The sequence below is a fragment of the Neopsephotus bourkii genome, unplaced genomic scaffold (genome assembly GCF_033783945.1).
Source record: "Neopsephotus bourkii isolate Nb327-2 ecotype Australia unplaced genomic scaffold, CSIRO-AGI_Nbou_v1 NB_1423, whole genome shotgun sequence".
In the NCBI taxonomy this organism is placed as follows: Eukaryota; Metazoa; Chordata; class Aves; order Psittaciformes; family Psittacidae; genus Neopsephotus; species Neopsephotus bourkii.
This window is the reverse complement of record NW_026901900.1, coordinates 2,988,015-3,015,832: the sequence shown is the minus strand read 5'-3', so window position 1 is coordinate 3,015,832 and position 27,818 is coordinate 2,988,015. Positions and strand designations below refer to the sequence as shown.

Here is a 27,818-nt window from a genome sequence, read left to right as displayed (position 1 = left end):
GCAGAGCCATGACCACAGTCTGAGACCAAGACCAAAGCAGAGAGAGAGGATGGAAGAACCAGGTTTTGCCTCTCAAAACACATGGTAAGGGGGCTGTAAGAAGCCACTGTGGGGAACTGACAGTCTCCCTGGGGAGGAGGGGGACAAAGCTTGAGTGTAGTCAATAGCAAATGCAGGCGAAGGCTTTCTTGTCCTCTGTGAAACAGAGAGCTATCTGTTTGCCTCAGTAGAGACAGAGATGAGCATCTCCTCCTGCAGCCCTCAGGAAAAGGCAAGGCAAGGCAGAAATTCCATCTTCTCCAGTGCTTGGAAATGAACAATAGTTTATATGAACAGGGTTGCAAAACCTGCTGCGTGTGCAAGAGCATGTTTATCTTCCGCTAGAAAATTGAACAACTGCTGGTACAACTGCTTCAAAGTGCAGCTCTTAAAGAGGCCACGGCACAATGATTCTGTTCCCCCCCCCCCCCCCCCCCCCGTTTCTCAGCTGTTTCAATTTCTATCAGAATTAAGCTGTCTGAAGCTGCCCAACTCCAGGCATGCACAACAAAGATACATGGAAGAGGCAGGTACAAAAACCCCTGTGCATTAAAGCTTGATGCACATCTATTTCTGTTCCGGGAAATTTATGTCTGAAGGTGGTAGGAGATTCCTGGTGCTTGTAGGAACATCAGGAAATATTTACTACACTTTTATTTCTCTTAACTGCAAAAAATAAACAACCCATGTCACCTCCCAAGGATGCACTATCTCCCTGTCATACCTTGAAGTCAATAATGAAAACCTGGAGTTTGAAACATGGGTTTGCATCCTGGGATGTGAGGTGGCAGATGAAAAGTACGAATGGCAAGAACACAAATCGTGCTGCCCACAAGGTCACTCACTGGCATTCCCCAAACACATATAGCTGGCACACAGCCATCTGGCAAATACCAAATGTAGATGCAACGGCGCTTTTTCTTTTTAAATGAAAGATTTTCATATGTTCTCAATTGTAGAATCCTTGATCTGACAAGCACATTCAGGCACAAAAGACAACAAAAAACAACAGGGAAACACAACAGACATGAAAATGTATCCAAAATGTACCCAGTAAATAGCTTAATCTGCCTGTTCCCTGGGGAGATCTGAACTGTTTTCTGTGCAGAGGCTGTTAAACAGAAAATTATTTATTAGAAAGTTAACACAACGTGGTTAGGAGCATTTCACATGAGTTGTCTCGGTACACAACCACCTCTACTTACCAGAGGAGAAATTGTGTGAACCTAATCAAACAACTGGAATAAACCTGGTTGATTTCAGCAGGAACAGTGAAAGGCTTAAGCAAGGCGAGCATCAGAAGCTCTGAGGACCATCTCACAGGCAGGAAGAGCTCCAGCATCTCTACATCTAAATACCTCTCTTCAACACAATGAAGTTGCACTCAAGAGACCACTGCACAGACATATATAAACTAACAGTCCCTTTTCTTTCAAAGGCTCTCTGATCATAAGGGAAACAGATATTTAAGGCGATCATTTTAACCCTCAGAATTACTACTTAATGGAATGAATACAGACTGATCTGCAGCACATCACAGCAATTATTTTGGCTTTCATTCATGATGGCCAAATTCTCATTTTCCACGAGACAGTAGAGACCCAGAGACTTCTCCGAAGCCCACAACTACAGCCATCCTGGCTCAGCTACCTGCGATGCAGCATGAAAAGGGGCTGAACACACCATCTCCTAAGGTGGAGCCTAAACCTTCTGAAAATGTGGACTTTGACTGGGGCCACTGATTCTTGGTTTGCAAACTGGAGGAAGCCATGAATCTTCTCTCAGACCTGACTTTTATAGAACATGTTTGTAAAGCTGCTAACATAAACCTGCTGTTTGGTAAAACGTAATATTCCCATAACACATTCCTCTGCAATTGTCTGTTTTATGTGGAGATATTGTACATACTCTGAAACATAAATTACATGTGCTTTGCTAGAAACTTTCAAGTGATTTTTTTCATGCAACGCTAGAATGGAGCTTGGCTGATGACAGATTTGAGGACTCAAAGTAAATAAAAAAATGTTTAAAAGTGTATGTGTGGGGAAGAGTCTGAATTTAAAGAAGACAGATATTGCTGCAAAATCATGCAACAAATAATACAGATAATAAATCTCATTTTGAGTCAACCTGAAACATTATCTTCAATTCAAAATGAAATGCTTCCTTTTATTTTCAAGCTATTTAACCCCTAAAAACCATTCTTTCTTTAAGAAGAGGAGGGAAGTAAAAAGCTCCAAAATATTTTGAAGGAAAAGAGTAAAGATCTAATTTTGAAAATGCTAAAACAAGACACTGCAGCATCTGGGGAAATCATTTTTCTTCTTCAGTCAAAACTACTAGTGATAATCATCCTTGAAAATGCAAATACTTATGATCCCGATCTAACTGTGCTTCTCAGCAAATTTATGACTTGTCAAAAAAGACTTTTCCCAGCTTTATTCATGAAGTTGGAGGCAATTATCACTTTTTCAGATGATGTAAAAGTGAATGAGCAGCTAAACAAGCTGAGGGGAATTAGAAGAGATACAAAGCAGTTTGCACAACTCTCACAATCATTCCAGTGAGCTGTAAACTATATTAGAGCATCGTTTTCAGTAGCAGCAATATAACCCTCTCCAAACCTAAAAGGAAGAAATAGCACATGACACATGGACTATCAGAGAAAAGAGGAACAAAATATCTTTTTTTCCACCAACAAATGTAAGTGCTATATCCTGCAACCCTATTACAAATCTGAAAGTGCAATGTCATAACTGATGCTAACATGGATGAAGTGACACGGTGAGGGGTGATTTAGTTTTGTCATCTAATGCATGTTGTCAAGCAATCTGACCTCATCCATTTAAATGGCACAGCTGGCTAAGTTGGTATTTTCTAAAGTTATACGCAGACGGCTACTTTGAAATGACTGCTACCAATATGTGCATTAGATGCATTGTGTTCCATGAGTAATATCCAATAAAATGAGCTGCAAGCACTCAATGCTGTGTAAGAATAGGCTGATTAATACTTTCAGAGACAGAGACATTATTTTACACGGAACAAGTAGGACATTTGCTAACTCTGAAAGGTGCAAAAGTATTTCTGTTCCTTAAAAAAACAGAATTTCACTTTTTATGATTCAACATTGATGCACATGAACACTGATAGCTAAAATTTTTCAACTAAAAGGAAATACATTGTATTTAATAAATGTATAAGGCATATGAATATTTCCTTTTCTTTTCAATGGGTTTGAGCTTATTACAGTAGTTTGACATTATTCCTATTAGGCATTACAGTCATGGTCAGAAATGTACACATGGTAGATAGTTCTGCACTAATAATAGCAAGACAGGTGACACATTCACCTATTGGATCCTGTGACTCATACGCTGACCCACCTACAGTGGGAAAAGCATCCTGCTGCTGTTCCAATAAGACTCAGAAGACTGTTCTAATGGTCTTTCACTGTTTCACCTGTTTGTGGATACCAAGAGGTCAAGGACACAGTTTCGCACCCAGGAATGCATGCACTGAAATGTTCTAATTGTTGGGATACATAATTTAATGTTACTTTTTTTTTCCTTTTTCTTTCTGAGGCAGAACATTTGCAATTGTCCTCTCCTGAGATTATTGTGCATTAATAAAATACATCGCATATATGTAACAGTCTAATCATAAGTGTACAACACTTCAAGAAGTTACAATGAGGTTAAAAAAGCTTCTACAAAGCTGAGTTCCCTTTTCCCCGGAGATATCCCAAAACCTACCAGAACCAGCCAACTATAACAACACAGATAGTATTCCCAAAGACTCTAGTTGAAGAACTTCATAATTCAGCATAGTACTTAAACATACCAAACCAATGAGATTTAAGCAAGCCTACAAAGTTAAGTTTTGTATACTTAAATGTTGTCCTGAGTTGGGTTGGAGGGGGAGGTCTAACTTCAGTATACAACTATTAACTGTAATACATTACAGCAAAATTCTTTCAAAAACATTCCATGGAAATAACTCTATGCTTCATTATGCAAATATATACTTGGAAATGCTTTGCAGGCATTCTGAAATTGTCAAGAACACAGTTTCTATTGCACCTTATCCCAGGCAGCTGAACATAGGCAGCTAAATTTCCACACAGTATTAAGAACAACAAACTTCAAACCTTTCAGAGATGCAGTTTGCCTCTGCCATGTTCTCTAAAGACAAATGTCAATGCAAAACACATTTGTTTTTATTGTGCCACAGAATATGAAAATATCAACAATAAGATTCAAACCAGCCTAAGGGACAGATTCACTGTTGATGTTGGGTATTTAGGTCTCCAGATTCCTATAATGTGACCCTAAAAATCCTTGCTTAGCTGCCACCAACCTCTGAAGGCATGACACACTCCATAGAGAGAGCAGACCAATTTCCACATCAAGTGAAGTTCCATAATACCTGAAGGACAGTTCGTGTATCTTGTTTATGAAAGACGAAGCAGCTAGAAGCATTTGATCAGAACTCAAATCAGGCATCCCTCTGCCTAAATAAGTCTACCATATCTTTGGGTTTATTCGGGATCATTTTTTTACCTTCCTGGAAATTTAATTACAGCAGACCTTAAAGGATTTTAAGAAAAACACTGGTCTTTGTTTGGACAAAGTGAATACTGGAGGAAACGTGACTCACTGTTAAGGCAGTGTTTCAGGAGACAGAACAGGAATTTGATTTTATCTGCCATCTCTTTTATGTGAAACAGTGAAATAATCTGACAAGGAGAAGCCAAGAAGCCCTTTCCCCAGGAAGACAAGTTTCTCTAAGTTGCAAGGGTACAACTTCTCTTCTGCTTTCTTTCATCTTTGTTCAATACTTTGTCAGTACGAATGCCACCACTGTGTACCATGACGAGAGAAAGCATATGTACTATCACAGCCAAGCTTGCAATAGTGTGTCTTGGGAATTTTGTTCATGATGTGGATGTGGAAAGTATAGGCTTGAATCCTCTACAATTAAAGAGTAGAACCTGAGTCCCTATGTACCGGCAAGATAAACTATCATAGAGGGGCAGTCAGAGAGATTTTCAAAGAAATGGGTGATTCCATTCCTTGTTCCGCTTCAGTTTTTAAGACAGAGTATGGGCATGTACCTTCAAGAAGAGGAATGCATGGACTGCGCAGGTGGGATGGAAATAGCATACTCATGCAGACTCAAGAGAAACCCCCAACTCACCTCACTCTCAGGGTTACCAACTGGCTAAATGCAAATGGTGTGATAGTGACATATGAACTCTTGCTTACTTATGCAGCTGACAGTTAATTCTCCTTATACCCTACATAGGGAACATGGGCACCTAACGTGAGGCCTGTGTTCTGGTTCAGGGTCATGCATACTAGAGATGCACCTAACTTTCTTAACATCAAAGTGCAGATGGAGCCCTAAAAGAGGGAAGTAACATTTTCAAAAATGATATGGGAACTATGCCTCTAAATCTCAGTGAAAAACCTGTTAGATGTCACCAGCCAGCTTTCATATACTTATTGTTAAATATTTGTGGTTCAAGAACTTTTCTCTAGCATTTGTCACATTTGATTGATTGGCTCCTTCAGGCAGAGACTTTTTAAAGAACTGTTCAGAAATTTTAGACGTAGAGGTGGTAATAGTGGTTACATGTCTAAGTCTGAACATGCTATGGATTCCTAATATTTCATTTTTTAGTCCAAATTATTTTATATGCAGAGGAAAGATGCCTCCATTTATTCCTTAGAGTACATACTTATAGATGGGCCACATTTTCAGAACTAGTAAACACATAAAGGCTGCTAAAATTAATTTATCAACTAAACGTACCATGGAATATGGAAAAAGCTTCATCACTGCCATATTCTTTAGCAGTAGGATTTCCAGGGTAAACCACCGAGTATCTGCAAGTTGAAGGATGACCTGCAGAAGCACCTAACTGCAAAGGAAATTTTTTTGCCAAATCCTGCTATGGTCTGTATGCATGAGAATGTTTTCTGCTGTAGAAACCTGACAATACAGTAGTGCCTAAGCTATTGCAGTTGGACAAGATATACATATATATATGAGGGAAAGGGATTCAAGACAGGTAAGACACTTGCAATATGTCAGACGCTGGTCTAGTGCTCAGCATGTGCTTCTGCAACAGCAACTCAAGAGTATAATGGGTGTTGTAAAATATGTTTTTCAATGGTCTTTCATTGTACTTTGATTCTCTTGAGGCTGGTTTTGTTTTTAACAAGTTGCATATCTCTCAGGATATGCAGAAACACAAAGCAGTATGTATGTGCATACCATGAGTGTGTCTGTGTCTATGCATCCAAAAGTCTGGCCTACAAATACATGTTCACTCTCTTAATATCCACATAAATATGGTACATAGGTTTTTAACAAATACAAAGGATGCTTATAGTTGTATGTAAGCATAGTGCTGCAAAGCCACCAAAAAAGACAGAAGCAGACTGCATAATGAAGTGCTTCTTTTTCCTGCCAGTAATTACATTTGCATGAGAGCAATGCCAACCACTATCATTTATCATTTCTGGTGATGGAACTCTATGGTTCTATGGATACATATTCTATCCAATTGAGAACCTTACTGCAGCATTAAAAACATTTGCTTTAGGTTATTACAATATCCTTGAGAAGTCTTCAAGAAATATTAAAACATACAGTTACATCTCTTGGAGTACTTCATAATTTACTGAGCACATAAGATTGACAGGCAATAACGATACAACTGGCTGCCAGCCTAATCTCCATAATGACCTGCATTTCACAGTTGTTAACACATTCATCAGTCACACTATCACCAAAACTGACGAACTAAGTGGGAATGACAGCAGAATGCTTTTCTGGGGGGAAAATCCAACAATCCCACCCCCCCCAAAAACCCCCAAACCAACCAATCAAACCCACCTGAAATTTATCTTTTAATAACATTATCAATACTCATTCTAATGTAACTTTTCCAATGAGTCTTACTATTTGTATTAAGACGCAAACTGCAACAGCATTTTCACTGGGGAGGGGTTTTCTTGAATACTTACACAGGTGCTTCGAGACTCAATCAATGTGCACAAAATTCAGATGAAATTGCTTGCATCAAAATAACTTTTGAAAGAATTAGCACATGCAAACATCCTGGATGGCTCATGCTAGTACACAGAAGATAATTAAAACAGATTTATGAAGTAAAACTCATTAAGAACCAACTATAAAGCAGAATGCGATCTTGTTTGAAATCTTTCATCTCAGTCTTTGAAACTTTTTCTCATGCTGAGGAATTCTGCTTCTTTGTAAGGGCTGGGAATTATTTAACCCCAATAGTAATTTCCCCTGAATGGCTTACCCACAGCATTCCTCTCCCTGTGACATCGTAAAAATTCCTGTGTTAAAAATTGTTAGCAAGTAAAATGTCACAATTTTATATTTTATGGCTTAATAACTTCCTCCAAAATGAATGCAGTACTTAATCCATGCCCAAGCACTACCTGTGCATGTACAGAAACAGTGACCATTTGTAATGTTTTTTATTAAGTCCTTGAAAACTTGGGAGTCACAGAAGTAGGAAAGTTCTTCCAATGTCAACTCCAATGTCAGGACCCAGGCTGGTAGAAAGACTGATCCACTTAGGGCTTCACCTATGTTGCTCATTCTGAAGCTAAAGCAAAGGGGGCATAAAATCAGTTTTTCAAGGTTCTTTCATGGCTCATGGGACTCATTTTGCCTTTAACAAGTTTTATAGTCCTCAGGTTGCCCACAAACACACAACAGCTCCTGTCACAGAATCCAGTATCAAACTACATCTGCAACCAGCTTAGTATTTCTCCTTTATACCTACACCAAGCAATGAGGGGAGCCCATGAAAAGCTCTCACAGACCTGGTGCCTCCTGGGCAGTCTCACAAAATTCTTCTATGATTCTCTCTCCACCTCATTACCTGTTTCTAAGATAACAAAAGAAAGGTCACTGTAACCTTCACAGAAAACACACAATGATCCATTAACATGACATGATTCCCATCTTTCAGTTTTATAAAAATATGGTTGATGTTTCCCAGTATGTCTAATTCCTTGCAGAATCCTATTTTTCAACACCAAGAAACTAAACTGTTTTAGCTAATAACTGGTGATTAATCCTCATCAACTGTCACACCTAATTTAACTTTAATTCTGTGGAAAGGTTTTCTATATCATTCAAAGTGAAAATACACTTTTTAATGTGCAGATGAAGAAAGTACGATAGGATACCCAGCATCCATCTTTTTTTCAGCAAGAAAGTAGACTTGAAGTTTTTAAAATACGAAATGATTGCGTTTTATTAAGTTATTAACAAAACTACACAAAATGAGAACAGATTCTGCATTATTTTTCAATTGCTTTCATTTATTGCTATTTCTTTGAAATGGGTCCTGGCAGTTTATAGTACCACATTTCAATGTTGAGAGGATGCATCTTTAGTAAGAATTCATCATATGTGTTTCCCCTCTGTATATAACAGACCAGATCTTATAAAAGAGATGAGCTTACTTCAGAACTAGGGAAAAAGAAAAGCTTTGTACTTTTGAAGAAGGAGCTTGCTGCACATTCTGAATATATTTCGGGGGAAAAAATAGACAAATGGACAAACTGAGAGAAGCCATCATAGCACTACAACACTACAAAAGGAAACTGCACTGTAACACTGTCATATTGAACTAACAGAGGCGCCTATGTACACCTTTAGACATGGTAAAACTACTAACATGGTGTAATTTAATGCAGTGTATGTTTAATATCATCCCAATTTCCAGTTATGCCCCTTTTCGTATCTGTCTATAAAAAGATTACTGCAGCAATTTGTTAGTTGTAGTCACTATTCTTTCAGCTCTTGGCTTAAGTACACTGCAAATTCAGAATGGCAGGATATGGTAGGAAGCATGCACTGAGCAGAGAGTAAGAAGCCAACAAATAAATGAAATACACAGTTTGAAGTTTTGGGGTGACACAAAGACAACCACATATATCCTCCAGGAAAGTAAAGCTATTATCAGCTATTACTTACTTGCTTAATAGAACTGTCCACTTATATCACAATTTGACCAAAAGCACTGGAAATTCATTTCAGGACTTAACGGTGTATTTAGGAAAATAATGTTGCATTAATAGTCTGAAATATGACTCTGTGTATATCCTCTGCCTGGGAAAAGATGCAATTTGATTCTTCTGAATGATATATGCTCAACATACATGTTGAGCATATGTGTGAAAACGACATGTGGATATTGACTGGTTATTCCCAACTGCATCAAGACTTTAATTCCTTAAGCATCTAATTTATCTTCCACAAATAAGATACCTGCTGAGCTACCAAGATATCCAGTGAAAAGAAGCAACTTAAAGGAGGCCGAAACCAAATTCAATGGCAAAGATGCACAATTCTTAGTGGTTAAATGAAAAAATCACAAGTCTGGCAGTACTGATGTCTTCTCAGTTAACATCTATCACTCAAAGTCCCTCTCCTTAACAGCTGCTTATGGAAAGCTTACTTGCTTACTAATATTTAAAGAAATGCCCAGAGTCAAGGTCAGGGGTTAATTACTTTCCCTTGGCTCCTAATATGTGAAAGAGGAAGCGTAGTTTGGCAGAGTAAGGCCCTGCTCATCCCCATCAGATTCGTTTTCACTGTGTTTGGTTCCTGTGATGGTGTAAATCCAGAAAACTCCATGGGCAGTAGGCGGGAATTGAGGCGCAGAAGCCTTTCACTCAAGTCCTGAGGTGAAATAATGGTACCCTAGCTCTAAAGCAAGCTACCACAAAGCATCATAACATTTCTACCCTAACCTTTATAGGCTTATTAGAAGAGGGACTCTTATAAGAATGAGAAGCATCAAATAATTTTTGCTGTTTCCTGCCCTTGACTGGGGTCATACTCGTGTCTTCATCTAATATTCCCTGGACTGAGGATGAGAAGACTGGAAACCCACTCAAAGCCCATGGGAACTGCTGAGGATCAAGCAGGGACTTGGCCAGACCACAGTTGTTAATCATGTTTTACTTGTATTTTGTTTGATACACAAAGCTTCACAGTTTGCATATGCAAATAGAAGTCACTCTGGCTCCTTAAGTCAGGGTTGTTTTGAGAAGGGAGAAAATTACTATAGAGAAATGAGTATGCGATGTACGCAGAAGCTATTACCTTTAAACTTTTTTAATACATACCCATAATTGCCTTAAGGGACAAATATCAACCACTTTTACACCATAAAAATAGTATCTGCTTTGTATTTGAGTTATCATCTGCAGAGCAAATATCACACAAAATGCTGTCCTCTGCATCTATGCAAAAATCAAAGAAAAAACTCATATTTTAAATTAATTATTGCCATTACTTTACTTTAGGGCTTGAGAAATCAGTTACAGAACACATTTTACTCTGAACAGGTTCCCTCAAGCAGCAAAGCACAGGTAATTTCCAAAGAACTCTTACAAAAATAAACAGAGAAGAAACAGGGAATACAACTGACAAGTGCTAAAAGCTTACAAAACCTCAGCAGCACTCTGTCAAATGACTGGCCTAGAGTAGAGTGCAGCGTCAAGTGATGCTCGGCTGGCCTGATGCCACATAACCATGAGGAAATGAAATTATTTCCAGATAAATCAAAATATTCCTTTTGATCCTTGGAATGAAATATTACCACCATACTCTTAATCGCTCCTTGCTCAAAAGAAAGTGTTGTAATTCTCTACAGTTACAAGGACAAACATCCACAAGTCAGACCCCCATGATTCTCTCACTATTCTCCACTCAAAAGGTTTTTAATTTTCTTCATAAATAAGAAAAATAAGAACACCAGTTAAACCCAAGAACAAACAAGCCCATATATTAAAGGATGTAACGCTGATTAAAATTGTCTGGATTTTTTTTTTTCCTAACAGATCTGCAAAATGAGGTTGGAAGAGAAAAGACAGTCAACTCAATAGAACATCACAAATACAACTGTGGATCTGTCCCCCCCAAAAAAATGAAGCTACCGATTACTGATTTTCTATTACCTGAAAATTTCAGTTAAAGATATACGACCTCAGCCAAAAACCTCACCATAACAGAAGGCTAACCGTTCTATGATTCTACGATGTACTCCATACAACTCCAATGCATAAAGCAATGACTACCGATTCTCAATGGTAGCCCAAACCACCACCTCGTAAAAACATTAACAATCCAAAGTACAGCTTCCTAGAAGTGCTAGAAGATGTTCTGAATAAAAATATATGAAACAGTATAACTGCTAAGTTTTGAAGACTGATAGTTCAAGATCTGTCAGAAAGGCACTTGATTTGTATAGAGTAAAATTATACTTTCTTATAAATACATCCATAAAAAATATATAGGTACAAAAATATTTTCGTGGCTAGGCAGCAGGTATGTGAATGGCCTACATTTTGTGTCAGTGTCTTCCACTCTTGAGAAGACTACACTACAGTGGTATTAAGAGGATTACTTGAGAAATGGTTGGAACAAGCCATTGGGTGCCAGAATATAAACCCAGAAATTAAATTATGGCCAACATTTCTCAAGTAGTTAACATTTTAACTAAGTTTCTAATATAGCCAAGTAGTACTAATAGTTGACAGACACTTGCCACATCAGTTAAATAGTATTTTAAAGCATTATAAATCATTGTTATGAAGAAACTTGTTGAATCTTGATCAATGTAACTATGTATTAACAACTTAAGATACCTACTAATAATTTATTATGCCTTAATTACAGCCAGATGTAACTGTGACCTTTAATAATGTGACATGATAGAGAACAGAGAAGCGATAAAAGACCAAAGACAAGGACCTTAGGATAAGGTCTTTAAGTGACAAAGGATCACTTAGAGAGCTAAGACTACTGAACGCTATACAAAACAAAAACTACTGAACGCTATTCATTTCTCCAGCTAAGGCTATGTGATGAACCATCGCATCTACATTATACTGATCCTGCAGCATTCTAGCTAGAAACAATCCAGGGATCATCCAGAGAGAGAGTCAGTCAATTACTGCCCCTCAAAACTCCAAGCTAAGATTTTTTACCTACCCCAAGTCCAATAGATTTGACAGGGGTTGCAGAAATGTTCTGACATTAACTGTCAGATAGCTGCTTGATCTCCAGCCTATCTTCATTGCAGATAATGGTACTGCTCTCCAGTCGACCCACTAATGAAGTTCAGCTCCATTTCAGGTGAGAACCACTGACTTAAAATCCCTTCCAAATCTCACCTGGCCTTTGTCCTCTAGAAAGGCCACTGCCCTTTCTCCTATTTCATCAGTCTAGACCTGAGATCAAGACTTCTGCTAGAGGATCTTGCAGGAACTGTTTCAGACACACTTGGTCCATGGTTTCCTCTACATATCTGGACGTGAAACTTTCATTCATTTCCCCAGATGCGTGTCTCAGGAAAGCAGTTTTGCTTAAACTCCTAGCATTTAGCTTCTACAATCAAACTAGCTCCCATGACATAGCTTTCCATCTGGTGATACAGGAGCTCACTTATGTTTATGTGTTGTGGTTTTATATGGTGCTTGAGCATTTCTTGAAGAGGACACATACAAAGCTATTACACCCCCATCCTCTGCTATTGTTTGCAATGCTGCAGGGACTGTTTCTTTACTGTAATTTCCAGGTGCATCTGTAGTTTAAGAAAAATTTCTTCTTACTTTCTGTGCATCAAGATTACACCTTCAAGCTGACAATGCATTCTCAAAAATGCGTGAGAATACACTTTATTCTCACAAATGTCTCATGACTGGCCCGTCACTCTATCTCAACTTTCCCACCACGATTATCAGTGAATATTTGCACTGTCATAAATATTTGCGGGCTGAACAAGTGATCACAGAAAAGTCTGAGCTTCCTTTTAGGTAAGAGCTTTCATCCCACCAGCCTTTGCTTTCATCTGCCTTTCTCACAATCCATCCCATCCAAAGTTTCCACACAGCACAGGTTCTTGAGCTTCCAGTGGGACAGTGCTTCTCAGCTTTTGGTCTCAGATCTATTTCTAAGCCTCACCAGCCACGGCCAGAACTGGGATCAAAGAGCAGTGCCAGCTGAGCTTGTCTCTACTCATCTTTACCATCCTTACTACAGCAGCTTTGGCAAAGAATGCTACACACATAAAAGTGTTGAGAGGCACATAAAAGTCAGCTGAATTTAAAAACCAAATGCAGGAAAAAAACCTACTGACCATATAAACACTTAATTAGTTCAGGTCTTATTGCCTTTTCAGATGGACTACTCTCATTGCTTGAAAAGCAATAATGTCCAAATCACAGGGATTTCTATTATCATAAAATGCTATTCCATAGGGAACAGATAAATTTAATAGGGTTCTGATTTAATCTACATGTCCTTTATTAATACCATTCCAGGAGAAAAAAAATAAATCCTAAAACAAACTTACGATTCTCAACCATGAAAACAAATAGCAGCTGCACTCAGTAGCTACATCTATCAAAGTCATCAAAGTAAGTCTTTATATTGAAGATGACCAATATATCTGTGTACACTCCCGTATAAATAAAACCATCACAAGGATGACAACCACTCCATCACAGGTACCACCTATGTTGGGAGACTGAGGAAAGTGGAGACACTCCAGCGGCTTCCCAGGAGTCCAAATCCATGGATGCAGACAGCTCATTCCCAAGGTAGTCCAGTGACCCCCTTCTCATTACACCATGCTTCATCATTTCCTCTTAAAAGCAGTGGTTCAGATTAGCCAGCAGCCCCAGTACTAGCACAGCCATGCTACTGATCGAATATGAAGTGGCTCCAGCTATTGCATATATAACTATCCCATATATATATATAAACACACACACACACAAACACATATATATATATATATATATATCATTTGAAAAGTTTCACAATCAGACCCTTGGCAGCTTTTCCTTACTAAAAAGATGATCTCTTTCTTCTCATTTCTGATATTTGGGGATGGAATGCAGTATAGATTCAGACCTCCAGCATTTGCATGTACAATTTTGGTTTTCCAAATGTTGTTTGAAAAGCTACACAGAATGCTTCCAAAATCAAATCTGAACCAGTAAAACCAGAAACAGGGAAATAGATTTGGATGTGGTCACTGGCACAGACACCACAAAAGGAGCAAATGAAGAGGAGAAGGCCAAGAGCAAAACCTTAACATAGTTCACAACTCAAGGAGGTGGTATTAGATGAAAAAATGCTCCAGTACTACATCAAATCCATTAGCAACTCCAAATCAGACAGACAGTCCCCATGGATTCATGTCAGAAAACCTACATTTACAGGAAGACTATTCCCCTTTGCAGGGAAGGCTTACCAAGGATAAAACCCCTTGTAATGAAAAACAGCATAGAGAACAAATTACCATAAATTCTTTGTATTTCAGCTGCATGCATAATAATGTGGGTATGAGCTTCACACTCTACGCACGAGAACATTCCTGAATATCCTAATGACACCATGATTACAAACAAGGATGAAGAAGCTTTAATCCAACCATGTTCTCTTTCTTGAACTCCACAAACCCATGCTAGCTGCTCTTCCTGTTTAAGACAAAGTTGATTTTGAAATCGTAGGTCTGATTCTGTTTATCTTAACACCTAATTAAAAACTCTTGGCAGTGCATACATGTCTGCTTAACTCCCCTTTACTCCCTGCCCTCCCCCTGCCATTTTGAGGAAAAGATGATATTTTGAGGCTTTCTTAAACACAGCTGAATTTTCCAGATACATAATTTAGATTCACACTTCATAAAATATGTAGCAGACATGTCTTTCAGAATATTCTCTTGAAGAAAAAGCCTCCGCAGACCCGTTGAATGTAGTGCATGGACTTCGTTAAGTCCATGGGCCACACACTGGGTAACATTATTTCTATCTAAACCTTGGCTAAACTATTTTAAGTCAAATACTTCAACTCAGTTAAACCACTCAGATCTCTAAATCTAGATCTAGTTTCCTAAGTTGCTGCAGCTCAGCAAAGCTGACCACCTTCACCTCATATGCAAAGCGTTTTCCCGATGTCACTACCTCATCAATAAGTTTTGTTGGATTCATATACAGATTTTCCATCTCTGTTTGTAATGATAATTTTCCAAGTCACTTAGTGTGATGTCCTCAGATTTGTAGTCAACATTTACCTATGCCTGACAATCCTACAGTTTGTTTCTGAACAGTAACTGACTAATCTATTCTTTTGCTAGTCACCATATTTTCTGACATCTCCAAATACTCTCCTGTTTCCATATGTTAAGGCATAAGCTCCTGATATCACAGCATTTGATGACTTAGAGACAGGTGGTGTAGATACACCACATGAAATAGAAAGTCATTTTGTTCTTAAATAAGCAACACTATTATTTTAGTTCAAATTACTGTATTTCTTCTTTCTTCACAATCAATCACAATGAACCTCAAATGAGAACAAAGTAAAAACAGTACAATTAAATCATATTCTGATTCTCAAACTCAGGCATATAATGAAATCCTGATCAACAAAGTAAGTGAAAATATAATTACTGATCTACTTGAGAAAGTAAGTAGAAAGCCATATTGATAAAATCTGAATTTCTTTTAGCTAACCATAAAGCACTCAAATGCCTGAAAACACAAGGTTTCAAACAGGTTACCAAGCTTCATCTATTTTGGTATGTATTCTCAAAAATGTCACTGTGGGACAAACCAGGGAAATTAAGAGGAACCACTGTAACTAGAAGCCAGCTTCACTCTTTCCAACACCATCCATCCCTCTGCTATTTCCTCTTTATGGTAACACAGATAGTAGGATTGGCTGTGAAAAGATCAGAGAAAATGTCACTTACTTCATTACTCTGTGACTAATTATGATTAAATTGATGGAGGGGGAGCTCATTACAGTAATTTTTGGCTCCAGAGCAGTGAATGAGCATGTGAGTGGATGTATGCCCATGCTGAGTGCTAACTTCAGTAGGAAAATACAGTGGAAATGTTAACTTTGGCCCTTATTTCTTCTTAGGCAGCTATCCATCAGTTTTCATCAGTATCAAGACCATGCAAGTTTAAAATTGCAACAAGTAAAAAATCATACGCAAAGAGACCGGATTCTGTGATTTGTAATACGCATTTAGCTATTGGGCCCTGAAATGTACCAAAACATAAAAATCACCAAAAGCAAAAAAAACCAAGTGCTATATTTTAACGTTCTGCATGCCTGTATTTTTTAAAATTATTCTTTCTTCTTGACATAACCAACTAAAAAATTCCCTACTTCAAAAGAAAATGCAGCAGAAAGAAGATGCTGTCAAAGTAACTTTAAAGTTATACATACCTGATATCCCACTTATGTGGCTAGTACCCATTCCAAAAGACGGTCATATCTCCTTGACTGTCTAATGGAGACAAGAAAGATTTTCACAGCCTGTTCCCTAATCTGCTGAAAAAGCAATAGCCTGGCTTCACTACTACCTTTGCAACGGCCCGTACCCAGCTACTTATTTGAGAAAGTAAAAGCACTTCTGATAGCCAGAAGGGAAAAAAAGACACCAACAGAACAACATAGCACATCTGAAATAGGCATTGAAAGTCAAACTGATGTGGCTAGAACTGATAACTGCCATCTGACTCAGTTAAATTGAGATCTGAGATCTTGGAGACAGCTGCAAAGCTCAGTACCGAGTACACGGCATCCCAGCCCAACTACACCAAGCTCTGCATGTGGGTGAGCTGTGAGGATGTCAATCCAATGAAGAACAGAGGCAGAGTTTGTTTTGTGATCAGAAAAACTATTCACATTTCTGTAGGGTCTAAGTGAAAACTGGATGAAGGTTTGCTATTATGTTGGACAAAGGAGATCTTACACTGTGCTACTGCCACAGATGCAACAAAAGAGAAATCAGTCTTACTCCCTGAGGCTAAAATTACTACCTCAGTGCAGCTGTCAGCCAACACAAAGCAGCTGCTGTTCAAAATTACATAGCAAATGCACACAAGAAGTGGCTCTCAGACTCGTGTTTGTAGGAAATCCTCTTGCTGGTGGTTTGGTGGCCTTTCCTGAACCATCGTGACGTGGTTCATAACAGCAGTGTAGAAGAGGGAACTGCATTCTTCTACAAAGGGAGCTCAAGCACTTCCTCAGGCATAACTTGCTCCTGCTGCATTTGGAAGGGCTCCTGCTGCCTTGGAAGCTCCTTAACATTGAGTAAAAGTGGCTGTCAGGGACATTTATCACTGTGTTATATAGCTCCAGAGTGAAAACAGAGACAAGATGCAAGTAGACAGTCTTCTGGACTGCTAAACTTCCCAAGGAACTCCCTCACCAACACTGCATTTCTCTGCTTTTTTGAAAAGTATTAAAACAAAACCTAACACAGAAACCCCTTTTTCCCCGTTCCTTCTCACTCTTCGAGAATTAATTACTAAGGATATGTTCATTTCTTTCTGAAGCATGACATTTCATTTTACTTTCAAGAATATTTTTTTTTGGTCCACTAAAAAAAGAACTGCTCATACTATGCATTTGCTCAGGTTGTCACACGTTCCCTCAATTACTACCTGCTACTAGCTCAATGGAACAAGAACTGTCATAATTTATACTTAGGTTAAGGAAAATGAAGTCCTGACCCACAGGTGCTATAACAATATCAAAATATCTTAGGTCTACAGAAACTGATGTACATGTACCTAAGCATGTCACTAAAGAAAAAACCAAAACGAACAAAACCAACCAACCAACCAAGCAAAACCCCCAAACATTCACCCTGTCACTGAAAAACTTGAAATACTGAAAAGGTGCCCTCCTTTTGACTGCTGGGGAGAAGGCAATGATTTATCAACATAAGCCGCATAACATGGTACTAAATTACATCTTTGCTATTCATGACTGGCTTGTGATATAGCCAAGAACAACATGTCCACAGTATCTTTGCAAAGCTGTGCTGGTCTCTGACAGGTCACAACACATGCTGGATGTGTCCACCCCCCCCCCCCCCCCCCCCAAGGAAATCTAAATGCCAGAAGATTTCTTTTGCCAGACAGGCCTGTCATATTCTAGTTCATTAAAAGCATAAATGTTTCCTTGAGAGTATTGTAGATTTAAACTGTGTTTTATTGGTGACATTTACCAATGCACTATGGTAATTTAGTCACTTGAATAGCTGGTATTTCTTTGCTAAACATCTTTCTCTATTCACCACTGAAGCCAAGGCAGTATAAGCCTGTTAGATGAAACATTATTTCCAGTAACATCTTTTTCCCACAAAGTTATGCCTAGTGTTTGCCTCTTCATAATCAGTCCAATTTGAAGTAACTTTTCTGCCCCAATGCACTTTCAGGGAAGCTTCTTTTTCTATCAAAATCATCATTCCCAACAGCATTAATAAGACCTGCAGATGAGCAGTTCAAGGGATAAAAGTATAGAGGCTGCTGTGGAGACTTTCAGAATACTTCCACTTTCTCTGTAATTACAATTTTCTGGGCTGAAGCTTTCTTTTAACCCTCGCCCAGGGATGAATATGTTGAAGATTCAGTCTTAAAAGGTACTGAAATATTGGAGGAGTGATGTGCTGAAGCAAATCCCCAAAAGAATAATGGAAACAAGAAGGCTGAGCATATTTAAAACTCCATACACTCACAGGAGTGAGGGTATGATACGGTACCTGTGACAGCACTGTGGCAACTCAGTTTGATGATGCAGAAGGTCCCATTCATTCATTCATATCCTTAATAAATTTAGAAGCTTTTAATCTAAAGCTGTTAATTATGTCGTAAGTTAACAATCAGATTTTCCCTTGAGGGGGAAAAAAAAGATGTTACGAGAGTTTCTTTTTGCTCATAACTCCATAACTCGCGTGAACTTGGCCCTTTGGGATAGTCTGCACCCAGGGCAGTCCTCCCTGTGTGTCCCTCAAGCCCTCTCCCCAGGCGAGCAAAACTCCCACCAAGGAAGGCAGGCAGAGCAGCAGAAATAAGGTTATCTTTCGTCAATTTACTTCCAGCTGTTTGGAGAGGTGCTGTAACCTCTGCTGACAGAGAACTGCCTGCTTAAGGGCTGTGCCTACAGCCCGACTTTCTGGCAGCAGAAACAAGTCAGCACCATGGCAGTGGCAGAGAAAGAAATGGAGATGGAGCACGATGCCTGGGAGTCCTGATGGGAGGCAGATTAAGCTGCAGAAACGCAGAAAACTGCCAAAAATGCAGCTATGCTCTTACCCCTGTTCCACAGAGCGTCTCCAATTTAGCAGATCCCCAAACTAAGTAGTTATAAGAAAACCGAAAAGAGCGCGAGTCTGTCCTTCTTCCCCTGGGCACGAGGAACCAGAGACCATTTCCAGCTGAAGCCTCACCTTGCAGTACATTCCTAAAATGTCCAGGTAAGTACCACTACATAATTCCAGACCCTAACTTTATACGGGATAAAACATTTTCATAAAATGACTAGATTTTAACCCCTAGTGTTTAATCCTTGGCAGCTCAGGTCCCTGTTTCTCCTCACGTGTACCTTTCCAGCAGGAGAGGGGCTATGCCTCCAGCTTCTCTTACATCCCTCTCATTTCTCTTTCCCCCATTGTCCTATTTCCTGTTTGCTCTGCAGAGCTCCTGGCAGCACTGCATCTCAAACTACTGATGCTTGTTCTCCCAGTTTGCAACTCATCTCTGCTTTGCTTGACACCGGAGCACTTGGGACCATAGGTCCCACCAGCTAACTGCAGAGCAAAGGCTTGCAATGCGTACCCTCCCTTTTCTCCTCTCCCATGCCACCCTTCTCCTTTCCATGTTTCCTCAGGCGTCACCTCCATTCATGTATTTCTGTGGCATTCAAATACTTCATTCAAAGTCTCCCACGGGAACCAGACAGGCACAGGCAGTGAGCTAACTTGGTTGCAAAGAAAAATCAAGAGCTCTCATCAGAATTTGAGGATGGACATGTATTTTTGTGCAAAATTTGCAATGTCTGTTGTGCTGTACCTAATGCACGTTCCTGCCTAGCGCTTTGCTCCAGCTTACCTCACACCTTCTGTGCCGCTCTGGAAGGCTCATCCAGATTGGGCTCGCAACAGAAACAAAATGCCACAGTATTTTTGAGTCTCTGCCCTCTGATGCCTGCCAGAACTGCCTGAAACAGCAACGACACTGAAAGTAAGGAAACATTTGCAGCACACTTCTGTCCTGCATCAATGCTGATACTCGGGAAGATGTCTGTGCGCAAACAGCCCATCCACGAGGTAACCTGAGGTTTTGTTATTTACAGCTCAAATGTCTTGCTTGAATTCATACTAAAACTGGCATCCCTTGTCAATAAACTCAATAAACTATTATGTTGTACAACTTCATCTTTAATATTTAGCCTACAAAATGCCAGATAATGTTTTCTTTTTTTCTTCCTTTAATTTTCCTCAGAATACTTTTGAGAGGAGGGAAGTACTGCTGTCCCCATCATGCAGCTAGGGACAAGGCACAAAGGCCAAGACACTTGCCGAGCTCCTGTGTAAGTTCAGCTGGAGTTAGTGAAGAACTTCTACAATCCACCCAGGTCCCGCAAATCTAAATGTGCTGGGAAAAACCCTCCCTACGTCTTATACATGCAACAGAACTGCCGTATCAGCTACTAATACCAGATATCAGCTACTAATTTCTGATAGCCATCAGATAGCTTATGTCCACTTACAGTCTGTTTTTATCATTGCAGCTTTCTCTTCACACCTTACAGGCACCTGCACACAGTTCTACCAGCTTATTTAAAGCAGAGGTAATTTCTCTGCAGAACTCCAGCCATACACACATTTCTCAGATCATCAGGGCTGCAGCACTGCTGCTACTTTAAGTAGTACATGCTTGATTTGCGAAGTATTTTTATGTCTGTCCTTTCTGTCCAAGACTCACACAGATTGGTTGGTATGCTGCTGTACTTTAGATTGTCCTGAATAATTAATAAAGAGTTTGCTGGTTCTTGAATATATTAGCAGTGAAGAAAGAGTGCTTGAACTTGTGAACTGTGATCAGCTTGCTGCAGAAGAGAAAATCTTTTCTACCCCCTTCATTAATTCTTACAACAATGCGATCAAAGGATTCTTTTTGAACAAAAAGACAATATTGCATACTGCTAATGCTCATTAAATCTAATAAATGTGCCTCTTTTGTTCTACACATACACAGTGCCGGAAAGCCTAAACAGCAATTACAGAAGGAACATCTTCTTAACAAAAATTAATCTCTCTCCCTCTCCTTTGTTGATCGTACTGCAGGAACTTACCATTTCAAAGCAATCTTAAAACAATCCTGGCTAAGGCACTCTTAAGTGCAAATAACAGGATTGATGAAAATCTAGAAGGGAAAAAGTCATGAAATGTTCTCTGCTCTCTCTTAGTCTTTGCCAGCTTCAGTGACTGTTCCTAACCAGAGATGCAGAAATGGGAGTAAGGAAGTTGTACCCCAGACTGCCACAGACCAGCTGGGCAACATAGTCATGGCCACTCTTTGCCTTTATTTCATCTGACAAGCAGTCTCTCAATAAAATACATAGATATATATTTAAATACAAAACAAAAGAAAAAAATCCAAGTTCAAAGGAATATATTTTGGAGGGGTTTTTTGGAGGTTTTTTTTTGGGGGGAGGGGTGTTATTACATTTGCTTCATTACAAACACTTTGAGCAATGTCAAAACTTCCCTTGCTGACAGACTTGTGTACAGCTCTTTCCTGCGGACAATATCCTATCTTCTCAGGAAATTTGTGCTAATGGTTACTGTTGAGGAAGAGCTGCTGAAGGTGGCCCTGAACTTCCCACATCCTAGCAGAAAACCGTTTCCAGATTTTGCTTCCATTTTATTCTTTCACTGCAGGTTGTTCACTAAGTCAGCAGAAACACGTAAGTCACTTTCAGAAACATAACAGAAAAAATAAGAGATGTGAAAAACCTGGATAAACATGTTGAGTATGAAAAAACCTCAAAGGGTATTTCCAAAACCCTAATTGAAAGTACAAAGCCAGCAAATCCATGCTGACTGCCTATTTATAGAACTTGCCAGCACTCTTGAGAGTTTTCAGAACTGATTTTAGAAAGACAAGGAACTAACCTATGTTCAGAAGTCCTTATAGATTCTGTTGCTTACGATTTTTACTTCATTCAAAGCAAGCTGTTGACTCAGTGTTATTACTGTAAACTTGCATTTTTATAAACAACGTAATGACAAACAGAGACCCCATGGTTAGGATTACTGTTAAAATAATATACAGGCTGGTAACTTGCTGTCACAGTCAGAAGTAATTCACTGGAACACTGGAAAGCAAATTATAATCTACATCCAGCTACACTCAGAATTCACCCTTTGACGCCTTAGGCCCCTAACCAATTTTTAGATAACTGATCATCTTGTAAACTGGAGGGCAACATCCTGTGGTTTAGGCTTCCTTTATCTTGGAATATTGGAAACATATTGGGAGCATAAAAATCTATGGCTGCAGAAAGGATTTGTATGCGCAGTAGGTGCTAAATTATCCTGCAGATACGCTATAAAGTATTGATGGGTGAAAGGCAGACCACTCAGGTCCTTACACTATGTGCTGTATAACAGCAGTTGACATCTTTATCAGAGTGCTCTTACTCTGTTTCCATTATAATAATATCCAGAACAACTTCACTGATTTGGGTATGTTAAAAAATTCACTCCTGCCTCTAACAAAGACATATTTTCGTAAGTAACTTCATGCAGCAGACACAGCTTCCTAAAAGATCTGTTCTTGGGGCTAATAAAGAAAAAAGCAAACATGTCCATACATAAATTAACCACAGCCAAGGCTCTGTAATGCACTGCTTGAAAGGCAATTTTTAAACTATAAAGTGGCTAATTTAGTTGTAAACCTGACTAGCTTACACATTTCAGCAATGTTTCACTATTGTACTACACTGTTGTAACTTGAAGTAATTATTGTAAATTGTGCGGTTTTGATTTAGCATGTATATTCAATGTAAATGATTACCACAGGCTCTTTGGTATGCACAGCGTGCATACTGCTCAGTGCCTGAGGTCTTACAGAAACAAATTTGGGGAAAAAAACCCTAGTATTTCTTCACCACTCAAAAAAATCCCTATTCTACAATACAAGCAGCTGTATGAAGAGCAGATTTGTGGCTGTGCTTACAACTTCAACTGTGACATTTCCTCATATTCAACCCGTCTGAAGGTACCATTCCCCCCAAGGCCAGTACTTCTCATACAGAGATCTGTAAAAACGGCTACTACTTCAGATTCTTAATAGCAGCTTTTAGCTTAGCTTGCTCTTTTGGGATAGGAAAGAGATAAAACAAATAAAAGACTATATAGAAATTAAAAAACCCTCTTCTCAAATTTTAGTAGCTAATATGGCAAAGAAGATACTTTTTCTCCTTTTAGAACTGCTCAACCACTTTCAACATTGCTTAAAACAGATATACTTATGCACATCTGTATATATCCAGATACATATGATCACAACTAAAAAGAGACCAAGCCAGGAGTGTTTCAGCTCAAAGGTGAAAGCATGAGAGATTTATGCATGAAAGAAATCAAGTAACTACAGCACAAACTCCCATCTGCCATAAACATTTTAACTGCTATTAAAAACATCTGTAACTGAAAAAAAAGCATAGAAACAATAAACTGGTGTAGAAACAACATAGCACCACCCTGGTGTACTAAACAGGAATGTTTTTTCTGGTTCTTAACTACACAGAGCAGATCTAAATTCAAATCATGTCTCAGTATGTATGAGACAACAGTCTCGTGCAGCGTCCTCCTCGCAAACTGCATCATCAAGTAAAATAATACTCTTCTTGTTAATGGACACAAGTATGGAACTTCGTCTCAGCTTGGTAATATGCAATTTCATTACTGAAAATGTACTGACCTCCAAAATAATGACTCACAAAAATGAAATGTAATACACATTAAGGGAACAAACTCATAGTATTTTGAATTTCCTGCATGAATAAATATTATACACTTCTTGTTTGCCATATATTTTGCCCTAAGAGGGGATAGTTGGTACAGTGGAAGTTGTGGATACAGTGGAAGCTGTGGATGCCCCATTCCTGGCAGTGTTCAAGGCCAGGCTGGATGGGGCTCTGAATGGAAGGTGTCCCTGCCCATGGCAGGGGGTTGGAACTGGATGAGCTTTAAGGTCCCTTCCAATCGTAACCATTTTATGAAATAGGGGAAAAGGCTTTGTGTACAGCAGCCTCAGCAGATACAGTGGCCCTTGTATCCAGAGGCACAGCGCAGCATGGAAGGAGTACAAAAGCAAGGGGTAGTGGTGAAAGAGGACCAGGGAGTGGGGAGGTTGGACTAGGTGATCTTTGAAGGACACTTCCAACCCAAACTATTCTGTGGTTCTGCAAGTGTGCCTGTGACCTACAACTGTGTAAGTTTGGGGGTAGAGCACAGAGGAGACTAATGTTCACGTCTGGAGATGATCCTGGAGTCGAGGACAACAGAGGTACATGTTGGTGTGCTCGTGGCAATGGTAAAGAAGAGCAGCAGTGTGCCACTGACCAGACTCTGGAAAGCGTGCCTATAACTATACAGTATTTTTGCCCTGAAATTTACTCAGAACACTTGAAGATTCTCCTGCCAGAGATTTTTAAAGTGACAGACTAAGTACGTGTAGAAATCTAAAGACACAGCTCTGCTTTTTGCTGTGAAAGATTAAGATGAAGCACAGGAAGAAGGGAGTGCAATTGTAGAACACAGTATTGCCACAACATCTCCCTGTGGGAAAAATTACTATTGGAGTCTCCAGTTGCCCAGATGAGCTATTTCCGTTTACATCCCTATCTGAAAGGAAAAATCAAGTTGCAAGCTTACTTCATCAATACAGGCATGAAAAATGACAAATAAAAGAAAGCAGGGATTTCCACCTTTTGATGTACAATTTTCTACACATGTATCATTTATTAAAACCACAAGACACTAATCATGTGTGCAGCATACCTATTTCTCTGATTCTGAGGAACTGCACAAAGGTACACGATTAGTGCACAAGAGCGAGCCTAGCAGAGGCACACTGGGGGAAAGTACTAAAGCCAGGAAAATTGCTTTTGGAGCAAAGAAATTCAACGAAAGCACCAAATCCCAAGGCTAGTAGCAAGATGGAAGGGAAGGGGATCTCCCAGCTGATGCAGCAGCAGGAGATTGCCTGCTGGTGGCAAGAGTCCTCTCTGCACTAACAACATGAAGGTCCACCCCTGTTGAGTAGTCCATAACTGGTGTCCGAGATGCAAAAGCCAAGGGTAGAGAACACACAAGAGTCAGTTAAAAGAACAAAGGTTTTACTGAACAGAGTGAAAATTCAGGAGCCTGTCAGTTAGGGCAGCGATTCCAGTCTGACATGCATAGGGCTTACAAGCAAATATATGAATATATCTCTAGAGTGCCTTTTCTTAAAACAAAATAAGTGACTGTTAAAGGTACGACAAGCATAAGGCACATTTCTTTAACGTAAAAATTGACAGTATCATGCCAATTCCTACTGGGAGGGAGTGGGAGAAGCAAGGAGTGTCAAAGGAAGTTAAGATTATTTCAAAGGAGAAAACCCCACTAGCCTGAGTTCTGTTGAATGATGGAAGTGTGAAAGAATTAAGATGGCTATGATGTATAAGAATATTGATTATTCCCGGGGAAACTGTATTTAAGTTGAGCAACAACTCTCATCGGTGAGACTAGATTAGTGCCTAGATCTATCTTATAAAGACATCAGCAGACAAAAAGGTTCCTTCTACTCAAACCAGGGAAAGAGAAAATGCTGACTTCCAACCTGATACATGTGTAATAGAACTACCAAAATAGAAACATTTTACACGTATGAGAAAAGCAGGCATTATCCAGCACAGATTTGAAAGAGAAGCAAATCTACAGAGGAGGGGATGAATAATAAATATTTCAGTTCATCATGTTTGAACAACACGGCCCTACACAGCAATCTAAAGAACAGGAAAATGCATTATATAAGTTTGATTGCGATATTCTTGTCTTTCCCATTACTGACCTCACTGTATTACCGTCTTACTCTTTCATGCTTCTGCAAAAGAAAACCCCAAACCCTAATTGATTTTGACCTACCCTGATTGGTAATAAAAGACTTCTGATGTTTCCAGCTAGGCTGATACAGTTTTATTCACATACGGACTGTTTCCCTCTGCATAGTAATGGCCATTAACTGTTTCACAGTACCCAAGCTAAAAACCAGAAGCTTTTTATTTGCAGACACATAATGCTACTATAATGTTGGAAGTTTCCACACACACACATATACAAAAAAAGAGAGCCAAAATTACACAGAGAAAGAAAAATTACCAAACATTTCTTTTTTCTTTGGTTATTTTTAGAAACTAAGATACATTCATTTCTGAAGAGGGAAGGTGTCTTACCCAGACAGATTTTCACATAGCTGCTTTAATAATATCAAGGGACTCAGAGTAAGATGCAAGTAGTATTTTAAAGTTCTGAGTGATAAAACCAGAGACTACAAAGATTTACAGTAACATAAAATGCACACTGCTCTAAGAGGCAAATTAACTTCAGAAGCGTGACATGCTAGGGCAGCCCTAAAAAACACACACTGCTGTCTGTACTTCATCACATACAACAGTCTTTGGCATCTAAAGCATTGACAGAAATAGCTTATAAATTACATTAAACAACAGAAACTCAGCCTTAATACTGGTCCTGAATATCACTGTCAGTTACCAGAGCATGCACTGACCCAGGAGGGACTCCTCTGAGTGATTAGCAAAAAGACAAAATAATGATACCCCAAAATCACTTTAGCACTTCACTTGGAAATAAAAACCTCCTCTTAGCAATAAAAAAAAAGGAAAAAAACCCAACAAAACAGGAACTTATCTTCCTAGCAGGAGCTAGGGATGGGACATGCAAGGGTTTTCACTGAAAAGAGCCCCTACACCTTTCTGTATTCAGAGTTCTTTGTTGCCTGACAGTAAACTGGAAGGACGGTCATATTTAAAAGTAAAAATGTCAGGCTGCGTCTCTGGCAGGCTGCAACAGAGCCCCTGAATGAATAAGAAGGAAAGTACGTTACCTTTAGCAAGTCTCCTCAGGATCTGACAGCGGCATTTAAAAGAGACAGCTATCATTCTCGCTGCCTGCCTGCCCTGGCAGAGCGCGCTCAGGGCTCTGCTTGGGTGAATGCAGCAGAAGGCTGTGAATTCCTCCTCCCGCACATACCAGGCGAAAGGTAGCCCCGGCGGGGAGTGACAAAGCTTAATTCCTCTTGGCTGATGCAGAGATCAGCCCCATGTCATCCGGCAAAGCTGTGTCATTCACTGCTACACCACCACCACCTGCATGGGGAGACGGAGAGCTTAAAAAGCAGTATTTCTTTAAAAGCTAGAAAGCATCCAACTGCACACACAGGCGTGGATATTAGAGGGAGCTGTTCCCCAGTCTCTCACATTCCCTGGCGGTGCAGGGAGTGATGGTTGCTGTGCCAGGCAAAGGAACCCATGTTTCAGCACTGGTGGTGATTTTTCACCGCTTTCCTCACATCTCCTTCCCTTATGGTTCCCTCTGGATATATAGCACAACACCAGGAATCCTGGAGGAGAAGGAAACTATTTCAAATGGAAAATATTCTAAACAAAGAATATTAAAGATTTAATCTTACATATCAGTAGGGAAGAAGAAAAAAGACTGATTTTATAATCAAGAAAGCTTTTTGACAATTTTAGACAAGTATATTACAGCTATTGAAGCACAGACCACAGGGGGAGGGAGGAAGTCGAGGGACAGGATGGATTGT

The 27,818-nt window shown here is 39.4% G+C and overlaps 1 protein-coding gene across 16 annotated transcripts in view; it reads right to left on the bottom strand.

Moving 5' to 3' along the window:
• GRIP1 (glutamate receptor interacting protein 1) overlaps nt 1-27,818 on the bottom strand; it is a 327,255-nt gene that overhangs the window by 133,701 nt on the left and 165,736 nt on the right. The window contains exon 1 of one of the 16 annotated variants that reach the window (XM_061368070.1): nt 27,099-27,321. The exons of the other annotated variants lie outside the window; for them this stretch is intronic. Within the exon in view, the coding sequence (XP_061224054.1) occupies nt 27,099-27,153 (55 nt within the window). The 5' untranslated portion in view covers nt 27,154-27,321. Of the gene's footprint in view, nt 1-27,098; nt 27,322-27,818 lie in introns of those variants that run through there. 16 annotated transcript variants of the gene reach the window in all.